Raw genomic sequence first — 23,095 nt, forward strand, 5'->3', positions numbered from 1 at the left:
AGATTTGCAAGAATTTAAGCTGTTGGCGTATACAATACGTACAGTACCAGAATTATATAGGCTCAAAACACCGTTGTAAACTTTGGTATTTTACTCAAAATCACTCCAGCTTAAAGTATTGTGAGTGCAGATCACTGAGAACATCAGCTGTGCATGCTCACTGGAAACACATGGATACTGCATGAGTGAACAGTGAACCTCTATTCTTTTAAATCTGTCATGCACATGATAAATTATCAGTATGTGTGTGTCCTTTGTAATGATATTATTTCACATTAGCTCCTTGTGTGGTTATGGTTAGGTTTTGAAGTAAGGATGGGGAACCTATATGGCTCTTCAGATGTTGCTGGACTTTAAATTCCATCAACCCCAACCAGCAGGGACAATGGTCTGTGTTTATGGGAGACAAAGTCCAACAAAATCTGGAGGACCACATGCTCCACCTCCCTGTTGAAAGCACCTATTCAGTCTTTATGGCAGCATAAAATGCTATCAAAATGTGACTCTTTAAAGGCTGAAAAACCACCAACCAACAAGTAATAAACAAAATCACCTTCAAAAATCAATTTATTAAGCTATTATGTCAAACATTAATTTGAAGATATAAGATGAAAATCAAACAATTTTATTTAGTTATTGCATTTTTATACAGCCCTTCATTCCAAGACATGATATTTTATGAACTTGAATCAGTTTTATTTAAGGTTTTTTTATCACTTCCAACCCTACAATTCTCTGATTCTAAGCACATATCACTATAATTTTCATGGAACAGAATTTGTGTTCCTGGAGGGCTGAATTTCACTGCAGCAACGACAATGCTGGAGAACCATATTTCACTGCAACAACAAATATTCCAATCAGTTTCGTCAATGAAAGCTACAAAATGAAACTAACATAAAGAACAGCCCTCATTCACTGCATGGACCAGAAAGCTCAGTTGGGTAGAGTGTGGTGCTTATAATGCCATGGTTGCAGGTTTAATCCCTTATAGGACAGCTGCGTGTTCCCGCATTGCACAGGGATGGACTCAGCGTCCCTTCAAACTTCACAATTCTATGATTAGATAATTAAGCAGAATGGAGAAAGGAAGCTTCCAAGGCTTGTAGCATCCATTTCAATAGCCTGTGGTCCTCCAGATGTTGCTGTATTCTCTCCCGTCAGCCCCAGCCAATATGGCCAGTGATCTGGGATTACAGGAGTTATAGTCCAACTACATGCAGAGTCTCATAGGTTCCCCAGTACTTTTTAAAAGCACCTTTTCATGAATCAATAAAACAGAAACAGTGATAGTGGAACTATTTTAACACATATACAAGTGCCACCTAGATCTCCAGGTTGTGTAAGGTTAGCTCACACGACCATATTTCTCATAAGGAAGCTTGGTTGCAGGAAAACCATTCTTCTTGATCCATACAGTACTCATGAATGGGAAGCCAGTTTAGCAGGTGAGATTAAAACAGTAAAATGAATTTGGGCACATTTTCGTGCATCATGAAGTATGGAACGGACATAAACTTTCTTTGCAGAGTGCCTGAAAATATTTACCTGTTGCTCCTAAATGGGTTGTCATTTCCCTACAACAAATACCTTTTACAAGATCTACTGATCCAGTGGTTATCATCTTGGTAGTAAGTCAGACTTGGACTGGAAAGACTGGGGCTCAAAGCCCCACTTGCCATAAAACTCATTGGGCCTATTACACCATCCCTGAGCCTATATCACAGGGGTAATTGTAAGGATAACATGGATTGCACTCATGCATGTGCCACCCTGAGGTCACTGCAGGAAAGGTTGGAATAGAAATGTGAGAAAAATAATACAGTATATTGATCTCATCCGTACCACATTCACAACAGACAGATTCTCAGAGCAGCCTTTGTCCTTCGTGTATTCATTGAAAGCTTGTTTTCTTTGCTGTTTATTTTCCCTTCTAATTAATACAGATAATTGCATTATCAGAATTGTTCAGTAGCAGCTGCTATGTAGTTAAGAGGCTCCTAAAATAAAAGTAAACATCTTCAATTGTGTCTCGTTTTTATGTGGTAGCCCAAATCAGTTTGAAACATTTTTTAAAGGACATGGCTTAGTGCTATGGAAGTGGGCACTGGAATATGGCCTAATGTTCCTTGCTTTGTGGAATCTGCACTGCTATTGCAACCGTTATTTCTCAGCTAGAAGCAACCGTGAAGAAAGTAAAGAACTTGGCCTGTATTGACCATGACATTGCTAGTCCTCCCCAACACTTGCATGTGGCCCTCAGAAGGTTACCCCGGAGGGGATGGTGGCCCTCAGCCTAAAGAAGGCCCCTTCCCTTACCCTTGAGCTAAGAGTGCTACACTAGGAGAGACCCAGGTTCAAATTATCCCTCGGATATCAAAGTTCACTAGGTGACCTTGGGCTAGTCACACAGTCTAGCCAAGTTGTCATGAGGCTGAAGGGAAGGGGGCAGAACCACATGCAGCTCCTGGAGATCCTTAGAGGAAATGTAGGATACGGAATAAATTCAAACTAAACAACGAATTTATTTATTAACTTGGTAGGGGAATATGCCTGAAGTCCATTTCAAAAAGTTATATTCAGTTAAAATAGGAGCTAACTTGGGTGCCCCATAACGTGAACATGGCGAAATGTAAAATGAGTCAGGGAGCAGGTGCGTTTGGATGTTGTCATTTCCAGCTTCTTTTGTAAAAATGCAAACTGTGTTGCTCTTCATGGATCTTTTAGCTCTTGCCTATTATCTTTCATTTCATTTCCTGGTTCATAGCAAGAGCAAGGCACGCTGCTGCTGTTATGTCTGTGGGGCAAAATGACGTGCTAACTGATCGGCACATGTTGTTGATCCCATTGCTTTGGGAAACACTGGCAGGTTGTTCTTCTAAGGTCAAACTGACCTATTATCTATGAAACCTAAGAACTGCTATCAAAGGACAACATCAAAAAGCAACTGTGTGATAGATAACCCATGAAGAGCAACACAGGCATGTGCAGTAAACATGATCACACAAGCTCAAATACACCAACATCATAGTTATTTATTCTTAATGCTAAGCTTGCTAAAGAACTACTGCCCAATGCCTTTGCTACTTAAAGATTAAGCATCAATAATAATTCTTCTTGTCAGAGGCTACTATAGATATGATGGTGGAATACATGATATCGTTAAGTGCATTTAGTATCTTTGAAACTAAGGCACATGATTGGTAGAAATGTATTTATAATTACTGCTGCTGCTTGAAGGGTTCAAAAAGTAGGAGAGAGCCATACAAGTATTTCTTTCACTGTTGTCACTTGCAAGCTGTGACTGGCCAGTGTTTCCCTGTATCATCAGATGTCCTACGTTTCAGTTTTTCCTATTCAGAAGTGCTTTCAAATATGAAAAATGTGACATGTGATGTGGCACAACAAAATGCAAAAAAAGGGAAAAGAATGCAATAGAAACATGAGAAATGTGGATTTAATTTTAATCTACAATGAGACTGCCTATAGAGATGTTAGTAAAGTTCTGACAAAAAAGAGGTATTACTTAAAATGTGGTATGTGTGTGAGGGGAGCGGGGAGAGAGAGAGGATGGTGGTGGAAGGAAAGGAAAGACCTTTAAAGCTGAAATTCTACACCCACTGAAAATAATGGTTCTTGTCTTGAGTAGCCATATATTAGGATTGTGCCATAAAAAGGTTACTTTATGGGAAATCCCAATTTCAATAGATAGGGATTCCATTCCATATCCATTCATATTTCGATTAACAAAACAAATATAATTTCTTCTGTCAGGACAGGATATACATCTACATTCTGTATACAGTTTAATCCAATGAAACCCAGATTCAAATCCCTACTCAGCCATGAAGCTCACTAGGTGACCTTGGGTCAGTCACACACTCACAGCCTAACCTACCTCATAGGGTTGTTGTGGTAATAAAATGGGGAAGGGTGAAAAATATGGATGCCACCTTGAGCTCCTTGAGGGAAAGGTGAGTTTTTTGGCATCCGTCTGTCTCAAGAGGCAATGGAGTGCACCTCCAGGGGTGATGTCAAACTGCTGTGTTAGCAGTTAGTGGGGCACAAGCCTGGGCAGTGTGTATGGAGGTCCCAGGCTGCCCAGACACCAAGATTCCCCTTCTCTCGGCCTCACTGGTATGGTCCAAAGGAAAGCTGTGCAATACTTTTGGCACCAGTTTGGCCGCAGCAGTTACTGGAAGGAGGCATACAAGGTGACATCCATCGGTCTTAGGGACTCCACTCTGGATTTGTTTACTCCTTAGCCTTTTCTTCTCACAAAGATATCCTGCAAAAATGAAGCATAAATGCAATAATGCATAGTTATAAATGCAATAAAGCAAAACATAAGGTGAAAGAACACTAGCATAAGGTGAAAGAACACTAGCAGCACTGAATCTGTAGCACAATACAGTTACCTTGAGAAGGTATTGAAGCATAAACACTGAGCCAGCTCTTGGTATCAAATGACTGCACCTATCTAATAATCAGTGGCTGCAGGGAAAGATAAGACTTTGAAAATGCTTGTTTGCTAGGAATTCTTATCTTGTTGATGTACAGAGCAGTAAAGCTTCCTGTTTTTACCCAGAGATATAAAGCAGTCTGAGTTCTGATTGAAATCTTCATGTATGGAAGATACTGTATTTTGTTAGTGCTATTTAACCGGCAATGTGTTTTTTAGCCATTTGAACTCCAAATAGCTAATGTTTTTAACTTTTCCTCCTTGTTTAAATTGCTCATTAAGCCAGGAATTAAGTGTTCCCACATTTAATGTAAACAATAGCAGTAGGGCTCCATGCCTAATTTGGTTTATGGCACTAGTTTTAATACTTCTTTTGAACATCTTTTCAACAGTTTATCTTCTGGATTCCAGAAAACTGACTCTGTTACCCTGACTTTCCAGTTGACTGGCTGTAGAATCAATTTGTCTGTCAACATAAGCCTATATCAGCAGCAAAGAAGCCGATCAGGTTTACAGTTGAATGCAAAAAGAAAAGTAAGTCAAGTGAATTTTCACTTCTAATCTGCTGTACAGAGAGGACGCAGGGGTGGCTTCGCTTCAGCCAATGCACGTTACCTGCTTTGTTTTCCCACCCCTGCGGCCCCGCCAGAACTCCTAAACTGTACACAAAAGCTGCCATCTGCACAAGCACAAACACAGCTTGCGTTTTTAAATCAGATGGAAGCTAGTTTGAGGGGAAATGCACCAATAAACAGAAGGATCCTATGGTTTGTGGCTAATGCTGTGTGCACTTGGCTTCAGGTACCCAAAAGCTGTGGGTGGCACTGTGGGTTAAACCACAGAGCCTAGAACTGGCCGATCAGAAGGTCGGCGGTTCAAATCCCCGCGACAGAGTGAGCTCCCGCTGCTCGGTCCCTGCTCCTGCCCACCTAGCACTTCTAAAGCACATCAAAGTGCAAGTAGATAAATAGGTACTGCTCTGGCGGGAAGGTAAACGGCTTTTCTGTGTGCTGCTCTGGTTCACCAGAAGTGGCTTAGTCATGCTGGCCACATGACCCGGAAGCTGTACGCTGACTCCCTCGGCCAGTAAAGCGAGATGAACGCTGCAACCCCAGAGTCGGCCACAACTGGACCTAATGGTTAGGGGTCCCTCATACCTTTACCTTTTTACCCAAAAGCCGGAGTACACTTGAGCCAAAGCAAAAGGGTAATGTGTACACAGCCTCACAAGTCATCCATATAAATACACAGAGTAGTAGTAGACACATCCTTTTGGAATGAAAGTTGAGTCCTGCTGGATCAGGCCAACAGCCAACCTGGTCCATCTTCCCGTCCTCAGTGACCAACCAGATGCCTGTGGGGAAACCACAAACAACACATGTGCGCTGCAAGCAATCCCTCCCCACCTGTGGTTTCCAGACCCTCCAAGTGTCCCTGTTTTCCAGGGGCAGACCCGGATTTACAGAAGCTGCCCAGGTTTCTGATTCGATCTCAGAATGTCCCGCTTTTCCTTAAGATGTCCCTATTTTCATTAAAGAAATGTTGCAGGGCATGGGAGGACATCCTTATTTTCATTGGATAAATGAGTTAACCAACCCCTCAAGCCATCTGAATGCAGCTCTGTACTGTATAGGGAAGTTTTGTTTTGTTTTTTAAAAAAGTTTTTTTGTTTTATTATGTTTTTATATATCTTGGAAGCTATCCAGAGTGGCAGGGGCAATCTAGTCAAATGGACGGGGTATTCTTATTCTTATTATTACAGTCAAACCTCGGTTGTTGAACGTAATCCATTCCGGAAGACAGTTTGACTTGCAAAATGTTTGACAACTGAAAACTGAAAGTGGAAGCCTCAATACGGAAGCTGCATAGCACGTTTGGCTTCCGAAAATCGTTTGAAAACCCGAGCAGTTACTTCCATGTTTTCAGAGTTCAGGAGCCAAAACATGCCAAAATGGAGGCGTTTGGGAACCGAGGTTTGAGTGTATTAGGAAATAGGACGTCCCTATTTTCATCAGAAAAATGTTGGAGGGTATGCGTTTCCAACAGCTGACATTCAGAAGCATTGCTGCCTCCCAGGGTGAGGGTCCAGAGAACAGCCATCGTGGCTATCGGAGGGGGGACACTGAACAGTGCAGGGCATAGGGGGTGTCATTTTAGGGGTGAAACTTATTTTTTGCACATTTCTTTAGCGAGGGGTTTCTGGGTGTGAGGAATTCAAATCTGCTACGATATTACTTTAGCAACGGGACGTTTTGCTTGGTAAATCTACGTTTGATTTTTTAAAAAAGCACATAAATTGCTCTTGGAAAACCAAATAATTTTAATTTCATTTTCTGAAAATGTCAGGTAATGCTAAATAATAATAATAAAAAATAAAATCAATATATAATAAAACTGCAAGTACTTGGCAATCATTTCTACGCAACGTTACACACATTTTACTTAGCAAGCAAAACTAGATCGTATTAACATAGTCCAAACGTGTTTTGAATTCCCAAGTTCATATTACTGTACAACTTTTTAACACCCCTCATTTTTTGGAATTCGAAAGATGAAATATTCAGCACGACGCTCCTGCGCAAGCGCGCAAAGGACCGCCCCCTCGATTCTACAAGCAGGTGCGCGCGCACTTTCTTCTTGAAGAGGCCACTTTTTTTTTTTTATTTAATTCGCCGGCGCGTGCGCGCATAATCAACAAGTCGAACGCGCGCGCGCGACCTTCTCGCCTTTCTACGGCTCGGAGGCTTAAGTGGGAAGCGTCATCGCCGCCGCAGCTGCCACGCGCGCGCAGCTTGCGCCCGCCCGCCCCGCCCTCCCGAGTTGCTGGGCCGTCCGTTCTCGAACCGTCACTCAAGTCAGCGCCAAGCCAATCAGGATCAACGACGCGGAGCTCGAGCGCCACCCCGCCACCCACCTCTCGTTCCTACGGCCCTCCTCCTCCTCAACTGCTCTTAGGCCCGCCCGCTCCGCCTGCGTGCCTCGAGAGCTGGCGCCGGCGATTCGTGTTGCCTAGGAAACGGGTCGCCGCCGCCACCGCTTGCTGCTTGACGCTGCCGCCGCCGCCGGCTCTAGACCCCTGGCCGGGTTTAGAGTCGAGGGAGCTGCTGGTGGTTCGGAGGTTGGGATGAGGCGGCCAAGGGAAGAAGGAGGAGGACCCGGAGGGGGCGGCCCCGGAGCCTCCGCAGGCGGCCAGCAGCTCAGCGGTGAGTGAGGCGAAAGGCGGCGGCGGAGGCAGGGAGGGATTAAGGAGGGTGACGAGGCGGGCAGGCAAAGAAAAAAAGCCTTTAACACACACACACACACACCCCGCTCTTATTCTGGAACAGCCCCGTTAGAAGCATTGCAGGGGGTTGGTCTAGATGACCCCGGTGACCCCTTCCAACTCTACGATTCCATGATTCTTGTGACTTGGGATTTTACTTCCCAGGCTCCCGTTAACTTTGGGCGGGACTTCAGAGTTCAGGCGCGATCTAGCCAAAGCTATAAGGGCCTTTAGAATCGCGACGATTTCAGTGGGAAGCAGCTTCAGTGGGACGCATAGGAGCGACATTGCTCTTTTCGTTTATGTATCTCACTTTTCCCTCCCAGGGGCTCGCATCACTTATTTTATCCACGCAGGGAGGGGTGGGTAAGCCTGAAAGGAGGTGGGCAACCCACTGAGTTTCATAGCTGTATGCGGGTTTGAATCTGGGCCTCTAATATTACTTTCTTCCACTATGTTACAGTGGCTCTTAACAGTACTTAATTTGGGTACTTAATGAGGCGTGGGTTGAAATTTCCAAGAATGACGGTGCAGTCCGAAACGTGTACTGTACTACCAAGAAGGAGATCTGACGGGTGTAATGGGGAGGTGTAAGATGGTAGAATAATAGTATTGTAGAGTTGGAAGAGAGCATGAGCAACCCCCTGCAATGCAGGAATCTTTCACCCAGCATGGGGCTTGAACCCACAGCCCTGAGATTAAGAGTCTCATGCTCTACGGACTGAGCTATCCCAACTCAACAATGTATTTCTTTAAAATCTCTTGCCTACCCTATCTGCTGGTAAGACTGGAGGGCCACAAGAAGGAAACAAGGTCAGAAGGGGACCATGGTTAGGAAAAGGTTGGGAAACACTGATCTACAGTATGTCATCAACCCCCAACCCCTCCAAAAATAAAAAGAAGCACCTGTGCAGGTTTTGCTTGACCAATCACAGCTCTCACCTTCCTCATCCAAACTTAGGTATTTTCTATTCACTTGTGATAACAGGATCGTTGCAGAGTTAGATAGAACTATTGGTGGGAGGCTGTGGGCTGAAATTCCATGGCGGGAGGATTGGTTTTGCCTTCAAGATGCTGATCAAAACAAAGATCAACCACAATCTGCCAAACATCATTTATAAGCTTTTTCATATGGGAAAAGAAATATTTTAAACTTACTATGAGCTGGAGATTCAGAAATCTAAAATTTTCAATTAACTTAAGATAATTTAGAACTATGGCTGCAACCCTAAATATATGTTGAGCTCAATCTGAAGCAGAGAAATTCTACATTGATTCCAATAGGTAGGGTTAATGCTGCACTTGATAGAACTGTATTTTTTTAATGTTCCCTCCACTGAAATCACTTATAAACATTTTCAAGTAAATACAATTAAGAGCAGATTATAATAAAGTGGGTGAAATTATTGAATGCATATTGTTTCTAGGTGTGCTGAACGAAACGTAGAAGGGTAGGGACAGCGTCTTCTCTTAACTATGGGGATGATGACAGATGTACAAATGCCAAGAAGAGAAGAGTTCAAATAGTGTTCTTTATTCACAGAATGAAGGGTGCAGTTTCCACTTGAATAAAAATATGTGAAACTACCTTGTTTACTACCTTGACTACCACTTGTCACTGTTTAGCAACAGTAGCAGTTTGTCATGTAAAAGTAAACACGGAAAGGAAACTAAAACAAAATGAAATCTCTTCAAGTATATGAGTATGCATTAATTCCCCCTGCCATGCATTTAAACACCATCTGTTTCCTATTGCCAATGGAGCAAGAGTTTTGCCTGTGAGCAGCTACCTTTCTGAATGTTTTCTGAATTTTCTGTCAATTTTTGTTACTGAATTTTTAAACAAAATAATAATAATGAACTGAACAGTCACTGCTAGTTCTCACGAAGCCAGTGACAAAATTGTTTGCAAGGTGAGCCTGATCTGGGTTTTTATTGCTTAGCATTCATAAGGTTTATCTTTATCTGTGAGAAGTTTTCTGGAAGGTGATCAGTGTGACCTGCTTTTCGATTTAAAAAAATGTGAAGCAGTATTCTAAACAAGACACTAATATCAACTGATATTTTCTTGTTTCTTTCTTTCCAGTGCAGGGACCCAATGGTGCAACTGTTAACTATCAGCACTACTAAGTTACTGCTTTCCCCTAGCCCCTTTGTGATGCTGCTGTTCAGTGCAACATGCTTGCTTTGAGCACAGAAGGGATTTTCCTTCCCACAGCACAAGATCTAAGGCTGTTTATGTAATTCCGCACAGTAGCACACCTGTGGTTTTCATTAAAAGTATGGTAGAGTTGAATGGCTTTGCCATACTTGGCTGCTGGGGTAGGCAACTTGTGTCCCTCAACCTACCGTATTTTTCGCTCTATAAGATGCACCAGACCACAAGACTCACCTAGTTTTTGGAGAAGGAAAGCAAGAAAAAAAAAATCTGAATCTCAGAAGCCAGAACAGCAAGAGGGATCGCTGCGCAGTGAAAGCAGCAATCCCTCTTGCTGTTCTGGCTTCTGGGATAGTTGCGCAGCCTGCATTCGCTCCATAAGACGCACACACATTTCCCCTTACTTTTTAGGAGGGGAAAAAGTGAGTCTTATAGAGCAAAAAATACGGTAATTTCATTGGCCTTCTGCAAGGAACCAGTTCATGCCCTCTACAAGTGTTGATGGAGAGTACGCTGTCATTGTCCCAATTAGTGCCTCTTCATTTGCTCAGTCAAGCAAATGAAGTCTAAAGATCCTGAAGTTCCAAATATTTGGGCAAAATCCACACCCTCTCTCATTCTCCCATTTTGCCAATGTTCCTGTTGTTCTTTTCTAAGCTTTCCTATATATGATGTCATCACAAAGCCCTAAAATGACAATAGACTTCGGATCTGGCTGTTGTGCCCTGATTATAAACAGTGAATGTTACTGAAAATAATGGCATTTTGTTGTGAGCTAGTATGTTACACAGTCCTATATTCTCGTGACCTGAGGGTGAGCCGCATTGAACTTAGTGGGGTTTATTTCTTACGTAGACAAGTATAGGATTGCAGTAGCAGATTGACAAGCCAATGTCCCATAGTAGTTCTCTTGGTTTAGAAGAATCACTTCAGCAAGTAACTAGAAAGGTGATATAGGCATCTTCTGTTGTTGCTGCTAATGACTTTAATTACCTGAAGGATGGCACATTTCCACAGATGGTTTTTTAGAATGTGTGTGTTTTACTGGCAGTGACTGTGGTTAGTCAGCACTGATTACTTAGGCTTTAGTTCTGCCAGTTGTACTATTTTATTTTTAGAATAGCATTTTTACAGGCAGTGTCATCAACTTTGATGTGCTTTTTGCCCACTAAGTATGGCTTCTGTTTTTGAAAAGTTTCTAGTTATCCATCTCTAGGAAACAAATGTATGTGCATCAGAGTTTCTGCAGGCTCTCTTTCAGTTGTGATGCTTTCTCCATAAGGTTACGCCTTAACATAAAGATGGCATTTCTGGTAACTATCTTTTTACTGAAATTTGTCTTGAAAGGATGGCAATTATTAAGTTCAGTGTTACTTTGATTCATACATGGCTAGCTATCGCTCTCTGCAATTTTTCTGATACTGCTAGGCGCATTTGCATTATGGCAACTTGACCTTTATCTGTCCTCTGCTTTAATCCTCCCTTGATCCTCCTTGAGGAGATTATTGGCAGCATGTCTTGAACAATGAGGAACAATCTGTTGTTTACAATAGCATTTTTTCTCCATCTCCCTTGGGAAACTCCCAGGGGAATGTGATATACACTTGTCTCCAAGTTCTGCGTAAGAGTCAGAAGTACTGTACGCTGTGAGGCCTGCAGATTATGCTCTGTGTGCCTGTTTGAATTGTCCTTAAGAATAATGATTTTAAAAATAGTATTGAGAAGTGGGTGGAATGTGCAATAAACAGAAGGACTTCATTTGCTTATTCCTGCACCACCATCCTATTCTCTCCTTACATACTTCCTCTGAAAGCTCTGTTATGCAATTAAATTATACCAACAGCTGTGAAATGCTGCAAAACCATTTAATTTACTTCACATATGTTTTTGCCCTTCAGTTCCATCCTCTAAAACTCGGCTACCCAGTTAATTCCATTTTAATTCCATTTTGACACAATTGTCTCCTTTGTAGCCTTCAAATACAGCTAGGTAACAGCTTCACGGGCTTCCGGTTTTTCACTATATTATTTTTATTTTTATTATTTATCAGACAACTATGTGTAAGTATCCTTTTGGGGGTTCTATATTTGCTTCATCTGTTTCAGCACCACCAGAGAATCTCTTTTCATACAAGCAGTAGCCTGGTCACTGAAGATCCTCTTGTGTGCTTTAGGAATTTTTCTTCACTGCATTGTTTGGAGCATTCCTTGTAAAAGCATTCACTGTAGCATATGTGCTGCTATAGCATCTCAGTTTGGGAACTACTCTGACATGCCTAATAGAATCATGTTTTGGAGCTTTCTTTACCTCCATGAGAGCTAGAAACCTGTATTTAATAATTAAATTGTAGAGTATTAGAATTGTAGCTAGTGTTGTGGCAGTCTAGAAATGAGGTCTTTAAGCAGAGGCTTGACAACCATATGTCAGGAGTGCTCTGATGGTGTTTCCTGCTTGGCAGGGGGTTGGACTCGATGGCCCTTGTGGTCTCTTCCAACTCTATGATTCTATGAAAACTTTGATCACTTTGGTGACATCCTGCACAATCCTATGGCAGAATTAAGTCCCACTAATTAAGTAAATGGTGATAGTAAGTCCCACAAAGTTAAGTAGTGTTTACTTTCTAGTAAGTGGGTTTAGGTATGGTCTAAAGCAGCAATCCTATACACACTTACCTGGGAGTAAGTTCCATTAAACTCAGTAGGACTTAGAGGACTTAGTTGTGAGTAAACATGAATAGGATTGCACTGCTAATATCGCAGCCTATATGTTGGCTTGAAATAATATGTTGTATAATTAATTAGTCATCATGATTATTAATAGTCAGAACCTGCAGTGTCGTTTCACTTGATTCTACTGTAGTATTAGCCCTTCTTGCTCTCTCTTTTTATCCTAGAGGGAATTTTCCCACTTTACAGGAAAGCTAGTTTGGCATTCTGCTTGGATTTAGCTCAAATCTACTTTGCATGTTTACTTTTTAAATATAAAATGTTTTAGTTTGCTTGTTGCATGATAGTAACATGCTTTCCCATAGAATACTTAAACAAAATATCTGTTTCTGTTAAGGACTCTTGTAAGAATGGCAGCATTATTCCCTTCACTACGACGTTATTTCCGGATAGTGTGATTATAATACTGGAAAAGAAGACTGATGACTTAAGCAAGTACTATGACAGATTACTCGCCCATGTAACAGCAACATTCTCAAAAGTCCCTGCTTGAAAAAGAAGCAGTTTGAGCATTTTTAAGGATTTGGCTAACCTGTTTTTACAAAATGAATCGCTACACAACCATGAAGCAACTTGGGGATGGAACATATGGCAGTGTACTGATGGGGAAGAGCAATGAATCAGGGGAGCTTGTGGCCATCAAAAGGTACGTGCCCTTCAATCTTCATGCATGACAGTGCAATGTTACACATGTCTACTCAGAAGTAGGCCCCATTGAGGTCAGTGGGAATTACTTCCAAGTAGGAAGGAGTCGGCATATGATGTTGGTTGCTGTTAGTGAAACATTGACAAAATATAAATAACAACAAATATGTAAATGACTGAAGCCTCATTCTGGATGCTCTTTAAGCAGTAGTAGAAATCACATGTAATTTTTCCCCCTGTTGGCTTGTGCTCTTTGAGCCACCTCATTTTTCTCCCACTTTGCCTTCTGAGATGGCTTTTTACCTTTTGCTGGGCTGCTGCTTCTGGCTAGCTGAATTGCAGCATTGGGACCCTTTCTGCCCTGCTTTATTTTAAGTTATGCTGATTGGAATAAGCCGTTATGGAGTGTACACTGCCCATTCATTTCTTACCTTTTTCAAATTCTGTTCAGTAGCTTGCATTGAAATTGCTGCCAAGACTTTTTAATTTGTTCTGATATTAAGTAGAGCACGTTGTAACTTCTGAATTGGGAAATAATATTTCAGTGCTCTGTATAATCTACTCTACTTTCTATCTCTTTGCGTGTTTCACTTTTTACCTAATAAGCATGGGTTCCTTGTGACTTTTATTTCAGAATGAAAAGAAAGTTCTACTCTTGGGATGAATGTATGAATCTTAGAGAAGTCAAGGTAATGCTCATATTTACTAAATAACTGTTTAGGCCTGTGTTGGAACCAATGACATGATCATAATTATTTTCTCTGATGTATTGCAGTCTCTGAAAAAACTTAATCATGCCAATGTGATAAAGCTGAAAGAAGTTATTCGAGAAAATGACCATCTTTATTTCGTGTTTGAATATATGAAGGAAAATCTCTATCAGCTAATGAAAGACAGGTATGTCCACTTTTAAAACTTTGCTTAGATCTGGTACCCACTGCTCAGTGGGTACAACATCCTGTTTGCTTTTCCCCCTAGAACTCTGTTCACAGTTCTCAGTACAGCACAGAAAGGTGATTATTACAATATCAAAGGGGAAATGTTCATGTTTCACATATCTAAGAACCTGACCTAGTTGGTTTACAGCAGATCTATTGAGCATTTGAATATTATTGCAATTTCAGGTATCTTAAGCAGGTCAATTATTTTCCTCTGAGAAAAGCCTTTTTCTTACTCAATTTTAATTGGATGCTTTTCGATTTGTCTTGGAAGGGAGCCTTGTTTATGTGGCACAACAGAAACCGAGAACCTTGTATGTTACCTTTTTGACATCCTTGGAATCCTATCTGTATGTCAGTCTGAAACACGTTTCTCTTGCAATTTCTGATAGACAGAGAAAACTAATTTACTTTGTTAGCCAGAAAGTGTCAGACTGTTATGTAAGAGTTGTACTCAACATTGCAGTAAGAGAACGTTTTTTCAGCCCAAGGATTTCTCCTTGCACAATGGAATGTTCTGCCCCTCTCCTCCTCTTGTGTGCCCCCTAAATCTGTTCTGGGAGTTCCTGAACCCTCCAGAGAAGATTTTGGAACAGAGTGGCGTATGCCTGGGAGGGGGAAAGTCCCATAGTGCTAATCCATGCACTAGTGCACATATTTAATTGAATACTGTCGTTAGTCAGCAACATGTTGGGGATTATCTAAACCTTGTGTTGCTTTTGTTGAGTTGCATGTCATAAATTGCCATCAAGAAGTACAGATTAATCAATTCACCTATTTATCGCTTTAGCTAGTGTAATATAGATTATGTCATACTATTTAATATTTATTTAAAGCCATATTTTGTATTCAGTTGTGCCCTATGGTCAATATTAAATTAAATGAAATTGAATTTTTAACCCAGCAGCTTTCAAATGAAGTGGTCATCAAAGCCATAGGATCACTTGGGAGGACCAGCAGAGCGGCAAGGTTGCAGCTTTCTGCCCTGCTCATCAGACCCATCTGCCAGACATCCATCCATGTGTTTGAAGAGTGCATAAAACACAGTGCGCATAGGTACAAATTGCATGATTTCCAAATTGTTCATGGATATTGACTGCACTGTTCAAGCCTACACATACTGCTTTTTATGCACATTTGCTCTATTCAGATGTTAGTGCATATTTGTGGATGTCTGGCAGAACTGGTATACCTGAACATACCTGGGAGGGGGGGATGTAAGCTTGCTCTCATATCGCCCCTAGAGAAGATCAGTGAGAAGATTGCTAAATTGTTTACACATAGGAAGAGTTGCAGAAAGGTTTAGAATAATTGTGAACATCAATCATTGTGATTTTATATTATTATATTTTATATTGTTGGGCATCCTTAGAAAAGTTGTGGTGTTAATTCACTAGAAGAAGTAAATGAAAACTGAATGCCATTTTGGATGGTTAAATCCAGGCTGTTCACTTTTATGTGTTGATTTATTGCATTTATATAAGTCTGCCACATTTTAAAAAGAGATTTTCTGCTTCATAAGCACAAAAAACTTTAATGTTACAAAAATCTGCTGACATTGTCAATTTGTTTCCTCTCAGAAATAAGTTGTTCCCTGAGTCTGTCATCAGGAACATTATGTACCAGATATTACAAGGGTTAGCTTTCATCCATAAACACGGTAAGACACTTCACTATTCTTGCTTTATCTGAGTAAAGTAAATGTACAGTGATAAGCATTTGTAACTTGGGGGGAAATGCTTCATGATTTGTTAAAGTAAGATTGGTGTATATTATTACTGTTATGCAGTGTCAGTGGATCAAATGGAGAAGGAACCTTCTGATTGATACATAATTCAGACGGTCCTCTGAAACAAAGCTACAGCTGTGTATTTGTCACTACACGATAGCTGGCAATTCCCCACCCACCCAAAGAGTGTTATGTTTAAATCCTTAAATCTTCAGTTTTCAAGGCAATGTTAATTTTACCTCAAGTTGCATCCATCCAACCATTGGACCTCAAGCAGAAGGCCCTGTAGCATTAAAAATAAATATCTAGGCCTGCTGCATGGGTTAGGCCAGTGATGTACTGAGACGGACGCATGGTTGTCATGGTGACTGAAGCTCCAAGCCAGCCCCAGGACTTCATGGCCACAGTGAAGCTGTTTAGTAGTGGGATCGATGGTACACTAATAAGATCCCTGTTCTGTCATGGGGAAGAAAGTATCAAATCAGGCTTCCCTGAAAGAAAGATTGCAGTTTTTTTGGCTGATGCCCCCTTCCAACCCACCAGCCTGTGCTGGTTCTGTACAAAACGCCCAGGTGGACAGAGCTGGTTCAAGGTAGATCCACCCAGGTTTTCTTAATACATTGCAAGTTAACCCCTTCATCAAAAATGAAATTATGGATGGTGGTAATTTTATTATGGGCTGATGCGTTCATCGGCAGCACCACTTGGGGAGCAGTAAGAGGCAAATTGGCATAGTCATTCAAACTGTGATGGTTGAGAGATGGTCCAGATGCAGCCACTTCTCAGCTGGCCTGACCATGCTCCAAATGATGACCCTGGTTATTGAGGTGCTCTGACCATGCCCCCAAAGCACATTCTCCTAAGCACATAATTCAAGTTGACTTTATATTTGGGTTCTGCATGGTCTTTGGATAAGCTTGACCCAGTAACAAAGTGCATGTTTATAAAAAGCAGGGCTGGGGAACCTATGGTCCTTAGGATGCTGCTGAACTCGTATCAGCTTCAGCTACTCATGGACATTGGTCAGGGATGATGGGTGTTGTAATCTAGCAATATCTGACAGGCAACAGGTTTCCCATCCCTGCATTGAAGCAATCCGAACCATTAAAAACTTTATACCAATGTATGATCCAACACAATGTTAACACTGAGTAGTACATATGAGTAGGTAAAAATACGGTTCAATACCTTAAAATAGTAGGAAGCAGTAAAGTGCAAGTATCACAGATAGATTTGCTCTGGCAGTTAAAATGCAAGTGCCACAGGCAGACCTTTTAATACCCCACCACCACCATTTTTGGGACTGCAGGATTTTGCCCTAGTTTAAAAGCAGATGGTTCATCATTCTTTAATTAAAATTCTTTAATTAGTTGTCACAATTACTGAATGCCAGCTGCTACAGGTCAGAATGTTGTGGATCGAGGGCCCGACCCCCGCTATGTGAAATAAATACACAAGGACACGTGATATAAGGTTAATGGGCAAGGAAAGGCCACAACTTTATTGATTACAGCAGTGAAAAGGTATTGGCTTAGGCATTGGATGACTATAGGAGGTGGGTTTATTCAACAGTAGGTGGAGCCTGTTGATGCCAATCCAACTATAGGCTCACCCCCTGATGTCACCGAGGGTCGTGCCATGGCCTCCCACCAAGCAGGCATCGGACGGAATACACGACCGCCAGATTCCTTTAACGGAATAACCCACGGTAGATAGCATAGGCGATGGCCACACCTAGCCCTTGACACAGCACAACACATGAATCCAATGCCTAACCTACCCACCAATACCACAAAAGTTGTGACGATTGCTACGAGGTAGGCGAAAAAACCAAAAAGCCTAATGCCAAATGGAAAAATTCCTACCAGGCCCCCCAGACAACCGGGGCAACCAACCTAAGGTCCATAGCAAGGCCAAAAAACCTAGACCCTGAGCTAAATGGGAGTGGAGGGTGGGTGACTCGTTGAGGGACGACGACGAATGAGGAGGAGGCGGAGCTGGTGCCACAGCATTAAGCTGCTACACACGCCCCCCGGAGGCACCTGGTTGGCTGCCTCCAGTGGGCGTGGGCGCCAGCCAGGTAAGGAGGGGAGGGGGCTAAGGCCCCCTACCAGGGGCGGAGCTCGGTCTCCCGCCCACAACCACTCCCCTCTCTTCCAGGGAGGAGAGTCTTTCTCTGTATTTAATTTGATGAACAGATTTTTTTAAAAAATAAGAAATGGTAAACTAGTTTAGAATTAATTCAAGAGAGATTACTTTTATTTTCCACTTGAATTCCATGCCCAAGTTCCATATTTCAGATAGTTGTTGATACTGTGGTTTGTTTGTTTGTTTGTTTATTATTTCTTTGTCCATATTCACATTTACAGGATTTTTCCACCGGGATATGAAACCTGAAAACCTTCTCTGTATGGGTCCTGAACTTGTTAAAATAGCTGACTTTGGACTGGCTAGAGAACTTAGATCTCAGCCTCCATATACAGATTATGTTTCTACCAGATGGTAAGTATGGCTGCATTTGTAACCCCACTTTATCTGGAAGTAAACCCCACTGAATTCAACATAACTTGCTTATGAATAGACATGGTTAGGACTATGTTGTTATTCAGCATGACCTTCACTTACCTTTTGCATCTCTGCATGAATGTATTCAATTATTTCTCTTCACCATCACAGGTACCGTGCACCTGAGGTTTTACTGCGATCCTCTGTTTATAGTTCTCCTATCGACATATGGGCTGTTGGCAGCATAATGGCTGAACTATACACACTAAGACCACTTTTTCCAGGAACAAGTGAAGTTGATGAAATCTTCAAAATTTGCCAGGTGTTAGGCACTCCAAAGAAAGTAAGCTGCTTTGAGAATATGTAATGGCTTGGATACTAAGTTACCATATTTTTTGCTCTATAAGACTCACTTTTTCCCTCCTAAAAAGTAAGGGAAAATGTGTGTGCGTCTTATGGAGCGAATGCAGGCTGCGCAACTATCCCAGAAGCCAGAACAGCAAGAGGGATTGCTGCTTTCACTGCGCAGCGATCCCTCTCGCTGTTCTGGCTTCTGAGATTCAGAATATTTTTTTTCTTGTTTTCCCTCTCCAAAAACTAGGTGCGTCTTGTGGTCTGGTGCGTCTTACAGAGCGAAAAATATGATAAATTAAGCAAGTTCACAAACAGAAAGTTTGTCATCTCTTCTCTGCCTCCACACCTCTGCAGTGGGTTATGAGGAGGCTCCTGAGCAATGTGAAATAGGGGCGATGATTTATTATTCCTGTTGTTTAACAGTGGTACACTGCTGAAAGGAAGAAAGCCGGGTAACCAGCAGTGTTTTTGGGTAGAAGGAATGTGAGCTCCATTTAATTTTGTACTGAAAACAAATTTCTGGGTTCATAATTCTCTAATTTTAAATGTGCAGGCAACTCCCCATTTGTGTGTGATCAGCACGCATGTGACCACTGACACATGTGCTGTTTTTGGCACCACAAGGGGATACAAACTGTGCCTCGGAACACCCACCCTGCGTAAATGGGGAGTTGCCTGTATGTCTTTTACACTAGGCTCCCATTGGTGGTTCTCAGATTTCTAATAAGAAAGAAAGTAGATTCCGCAAGCCTGAAATCTGCCCATTCCTGGTCTAGAAGAGTTCATTCCCCCCAGCTTTTTAAAAAAAATGAAACCTCTTCTTATCTGATGTTTCATGACTGCTGTTGTATGCCTTTTTCTCAGAATGATTGGCCAGAAGGATACCAACTTGCCACTGCAATGAATTTTCGCTTCCCTCAATGTGTCTCCCTAAACTTGAAGACTCTCATTCCAAATGCCAGTAATGAGGCAATACAGCTTATGTGTGAAATGCTGAACTGGGATCCAAAGAAACGGCCTACAGCAAGTCAGGTATGTCATTTGCAAAATAGTGTTGTTGTTTTTTAATTATCATGAGTAGTTGGACCACTGCTCCTATCAGCACCAGCTGGCATGGCCAGTAGTTAGGGATGGTGGGAAATAAAGTCAGCAACATCTAATTCCCTATCGCAGTTTAAAGTTTAAAGAAAGTAGCACTCCAATAGAAAGTTTGGGGCTTCTAAATTCATTTTTGAAAGTCATGTTACAAACCCTTTCCTTCTATGGAAATCAGATAGTCACCAGTAAGGAGCAGGTCATTCTTAGTGGTGGCTCCATCTTTGTGGACTGATACCCTCCAAGAGAGGCATCTTCATATCCTTCCTTGCTGGCCTTCAAGTGCCCATGTAAGATTTAACCTGTAGATCAAAAGGAAAGAGGGGGAGCAATTGACCTCAGGTGGTTGCTCAGTGCTATACCTGGCTTTGGTGTTTTATCCAGTATTGGGTTGGTTTTGCTTCCTATTTTTATGGCATTGCGTGGACAGGCGGAGTCCCAGATCCCGAGTGGTCCCCCCCCCCGTCATGTGTAATAACGACTCTCGACAACGTGCTATGGGATTAAATTGGCCACAACTTTATTAAATTTCAAATGTGGGTAGACCTTGGCTCAGGCATTGGGCGTTCTCCCTCCCCAGTCCCCAGCCGGGGACCTAGGGAGCTTCAGGGTTATCCAGTGTGTGGGGGGGATGGGCTGGCTCTGGAGAACATATGTTCAAGCAGAGACAGCCGCCCCCGTTACGCCGCCGCCGCAGGGGAGAGCAATGACGACCTTTCGGCGTACGGTCAAAGCCTCCCTTCAGAAACCCCCTTTAACGGGGAACCCTGGTATCGCCGCCGCAAAGAGGAAGATGGACTAAAGGATTCCGCCCAAGGCCTGATACCGCCAAAGTTGTGACGTTTTGCTACGGGAAAGGCGAAACCTGCCAATGCAGGGAAATTCCTTTCCGGCCCTTTAACAGCGACCTTATCATAGCAGCGCCCGCATACCTGTGGAGAAAGGTTAACCTGCAAAACCTATGAAGAAAAGTTAACCTGCAAGAGAAGACATTAACTGAGGGTGGGTAGGGTGGGAGAAGCTCTGGAGCCAAGTGAGGATTACCAGGTAAGATCCTCCCTCTATTGTGTGGGCAGGTAATCCCTCCCCTACCTGGTCTGGTTTCCCTGGCAACGCTTCCCCCAGGTGGGATTGGACAACTCACTGAAGTAGGCGGTGACCTCCAGGTATCCCACCTGAGGGAAGGCAAAGCCTATGCTGATGGGGCCACTCCAGATCCAGGGCTGCACGCGTCCACGCAAAGGGCGCCCCCCGTTTTAAGCGGGGAGCGGTCATTGTGAACCGTAAAGGGTGGGAATAAAACAAAGTTGATAAAATCCATAGAAGGTTCTTTCAAGCGTACAAAGCACACCTCATATGTTACCTTAATAATACCACCCCTGTGAGGTATACCAGTAATGCTATTCCTATGTTGTAAAGGAACTGAGAAATTGTTCCTTTCCCAGGGCCTGTTGAACTTAAGGTTAATTTGATATTTGAATTGGGAATGTCCTGCCTTGGACCACTGACTGCTACACCAGTTTCTCCGTTTTACATGCAGTTAAAATTCCTCCTTGGCTGTTCTGTCCTGTGCATGATATTGTCCATGCCACAAAACTTGCTTCTATAAGATTTTGCTTAAGGAGAACTGTTATATCAGCCATACGCTAGAATGATCGTAGACATTTTATCTGCATTCTAGTTATCAGCATTCTCTCTTTCTTCAGGCATTGAAGTATCCTTACTTTCAAGTGGGCCAAGTTTTAGGACCGCCGCCACAATATTTGGATCAGAAACAGTCTCATCCCAAATCAATTCAAGCAGCAGATCCAAAGCTGTCTCTATCTAAGCTGGACCCTGTATCAAAATTAGAACCAGTATCTAAGCCAGAATCTCAGTCTTCACCAGATGCCCTTGATAAGTTTCAGCTGCAGTGTGTATCAAAGAATAGCCAGCAGCCCCTCCAGGCAATTCAGTTGCCACAGAATGCAGCCAATCATCAACCATCAAAGCAGCAGCAGCAATCATTCCTTCCAGCCATCAATAAAAATTCAACACCAGTAAGTTGCTGTCAAGTGGCTATTTACCTATGAACAAGTCAAAAGTACATAAGTAATTACTCTGAAGTCCCCTTTTACATTCGTATTAATTCAATAGGGCTGCATAACCTGCAGCATTCTGTGTAAAATTTTGGCTTGGTGTTTTATTCTGAAATCCATTCTTTACAAAGCCGCTTTCCACTTGTACCCATGCCACTCCTTTCCCTCAAGCAAACTAATAAAGATTTCTCTGATATCTCTTGTTTTTCTCTCCATGGTGCTTACTTCTTTCCTTACCCTGTAGCATGTACACTCTCTGCACACCAGATTTACTCTAGTTTTGCAGTCAGAACTCCTACAAACCAAGAAATACTTTCAACCACTTTCCAACTTAGGATAGTAATGTACAGGTAGCAAGATGTTTCAGAAATAATATAGCCTTTTTTGTGTGTGTAATTGAAACAGAAGCAGATAGCCATAGGACCGTCAAATGGCGCAGTAGGCCTAAAAAATTGCCGGCGCCGATGGGGCCAGACTATGTTACAGGCGATGGATAGCTGGGACAATTTGGAGGACTCCGAATTTGGGATTTCGTATTCTAAGAAGCCTAGCATCACCATGTTAAGTGAAAAGAAAACAAAGGAATCTCTTTTTAGGTAAGGCATTATATTTTGTTCTGTTTTCCCTCCTAGTTTACAATTGGTATGTGTGAGAGCAGGGAAGCAATCTGCAATACTTGCAGCCTGAAGACCAAAAACAGGATGAGTTGTTTCTCTAGAGCAGTGTTTCCCAACCTTGTGCCTCCAGCTGTTTTTGAACTACAATTCCCATCATCCCTGACCACTGGTCTTGCTAGCTAGGGATGATGGGAGTTGTAGTCCAAAAACAGCTGGAGGCCCAAGGTTGGGAAACACTGCTCTAGAGCAGCCTTTCTCAACCTGTGGGTCCCCAGATGTTGTTGAACTACAACTCCCATCACCCCTAGCTAGCAAGGCCAGAGCTCAGGAATGATGGGAGTTGTAGTCCAACAACATCTGGGGAACCACAGGTTGAGAGCCGCTGCTCTAGAGCTTTTGGCCCAGTGAGCCTGATACTTATTCCCCACCCACCCCCACAGGCCAACATTGATAGATGGGCAGGACCATGTAACTTGTTAATCATCTGATGTCATGTTGACATCAGGTAACTTACAGGTGGGCAGTC

At 42.4% G+C, this 23,095-nt stretch overlaps 1 protein-coding gene across 7 annotated transcripts in view; it reads left to right on the forward strand.

Moving 5' to 3' along the window:
* The first annotated feature begins 7,281 nt into the window (after window positions 1-7,281).
* Window positions 7,282-23,095, forward strand: part of MAK (male germ cell associated kinase) — a 31,331-nt gene continuing 15,517 nt past the window's right edge. For 3 of the 7 annotated variants that reach the window (XM_028737738.2, XM_028737739.2, XM_028737743.2), the window contains exons 1-10: window positions 7,285-7,665; window positions 12,946-13,254; window positions 13,888-13,942; window positions 14,029-14,150; window positions 15,772-15,851; window positions 18,290-18,422; window positions 18,597-18,768; window positions 19,644-19,811; window positions 21,581-21,913; window positions 22,358-22,548. In XM_028737738.2, coding sequence (XP_028593571.1) covers window positions 13,154-13,254; window positions 13,888-13,942; window positions 14,029-14,150; window positions 15,772-15,851; window positions 18,290-18,422; window positions 18,597-18,768; window positions 19,644-19,811; window positions 21,581-21,913; window positions 22,358-22,548 — 1,355 coding nt within the window. In that variant the 5' untranslated portion in view covers window positions 7,285-7,665; window positions 12,946-13,153. Of the gene's footprint in view, window positions 7,666-12,945; window positions 13,255-13,887; window positions 13,943-14,028; window positions 14,151-15,095; window positions 15,248-15,771; window positions 15,852-18,289; window positions 18,423-18,596; window positions 18,769-19,643; window positions 19,812-21,580; window positions 21,914-22,357; window positions 22,549-23,095 lie in introns of those variants that run through there. The other 4 variants (XM_028737740.2, XM_028737742.2, XM_028737745.2 and 1 more) reach the window with 4 other exon arrangements.

This window comes from Podarcis muralis, chromosome 8 (assembly GCF_964188315.1).
Source record: "Podarcis muralis chromosome 8, rPodMur119.hap1.1, whole genome shotgun sequence".
Classification (NCBI taxonomy): domain Eukaryota; kingdom Metazoa; phylum Chordata; class Lepidosauria; order Squamata; family Lacertidae; genus Podarcis; species Podarcis muralis.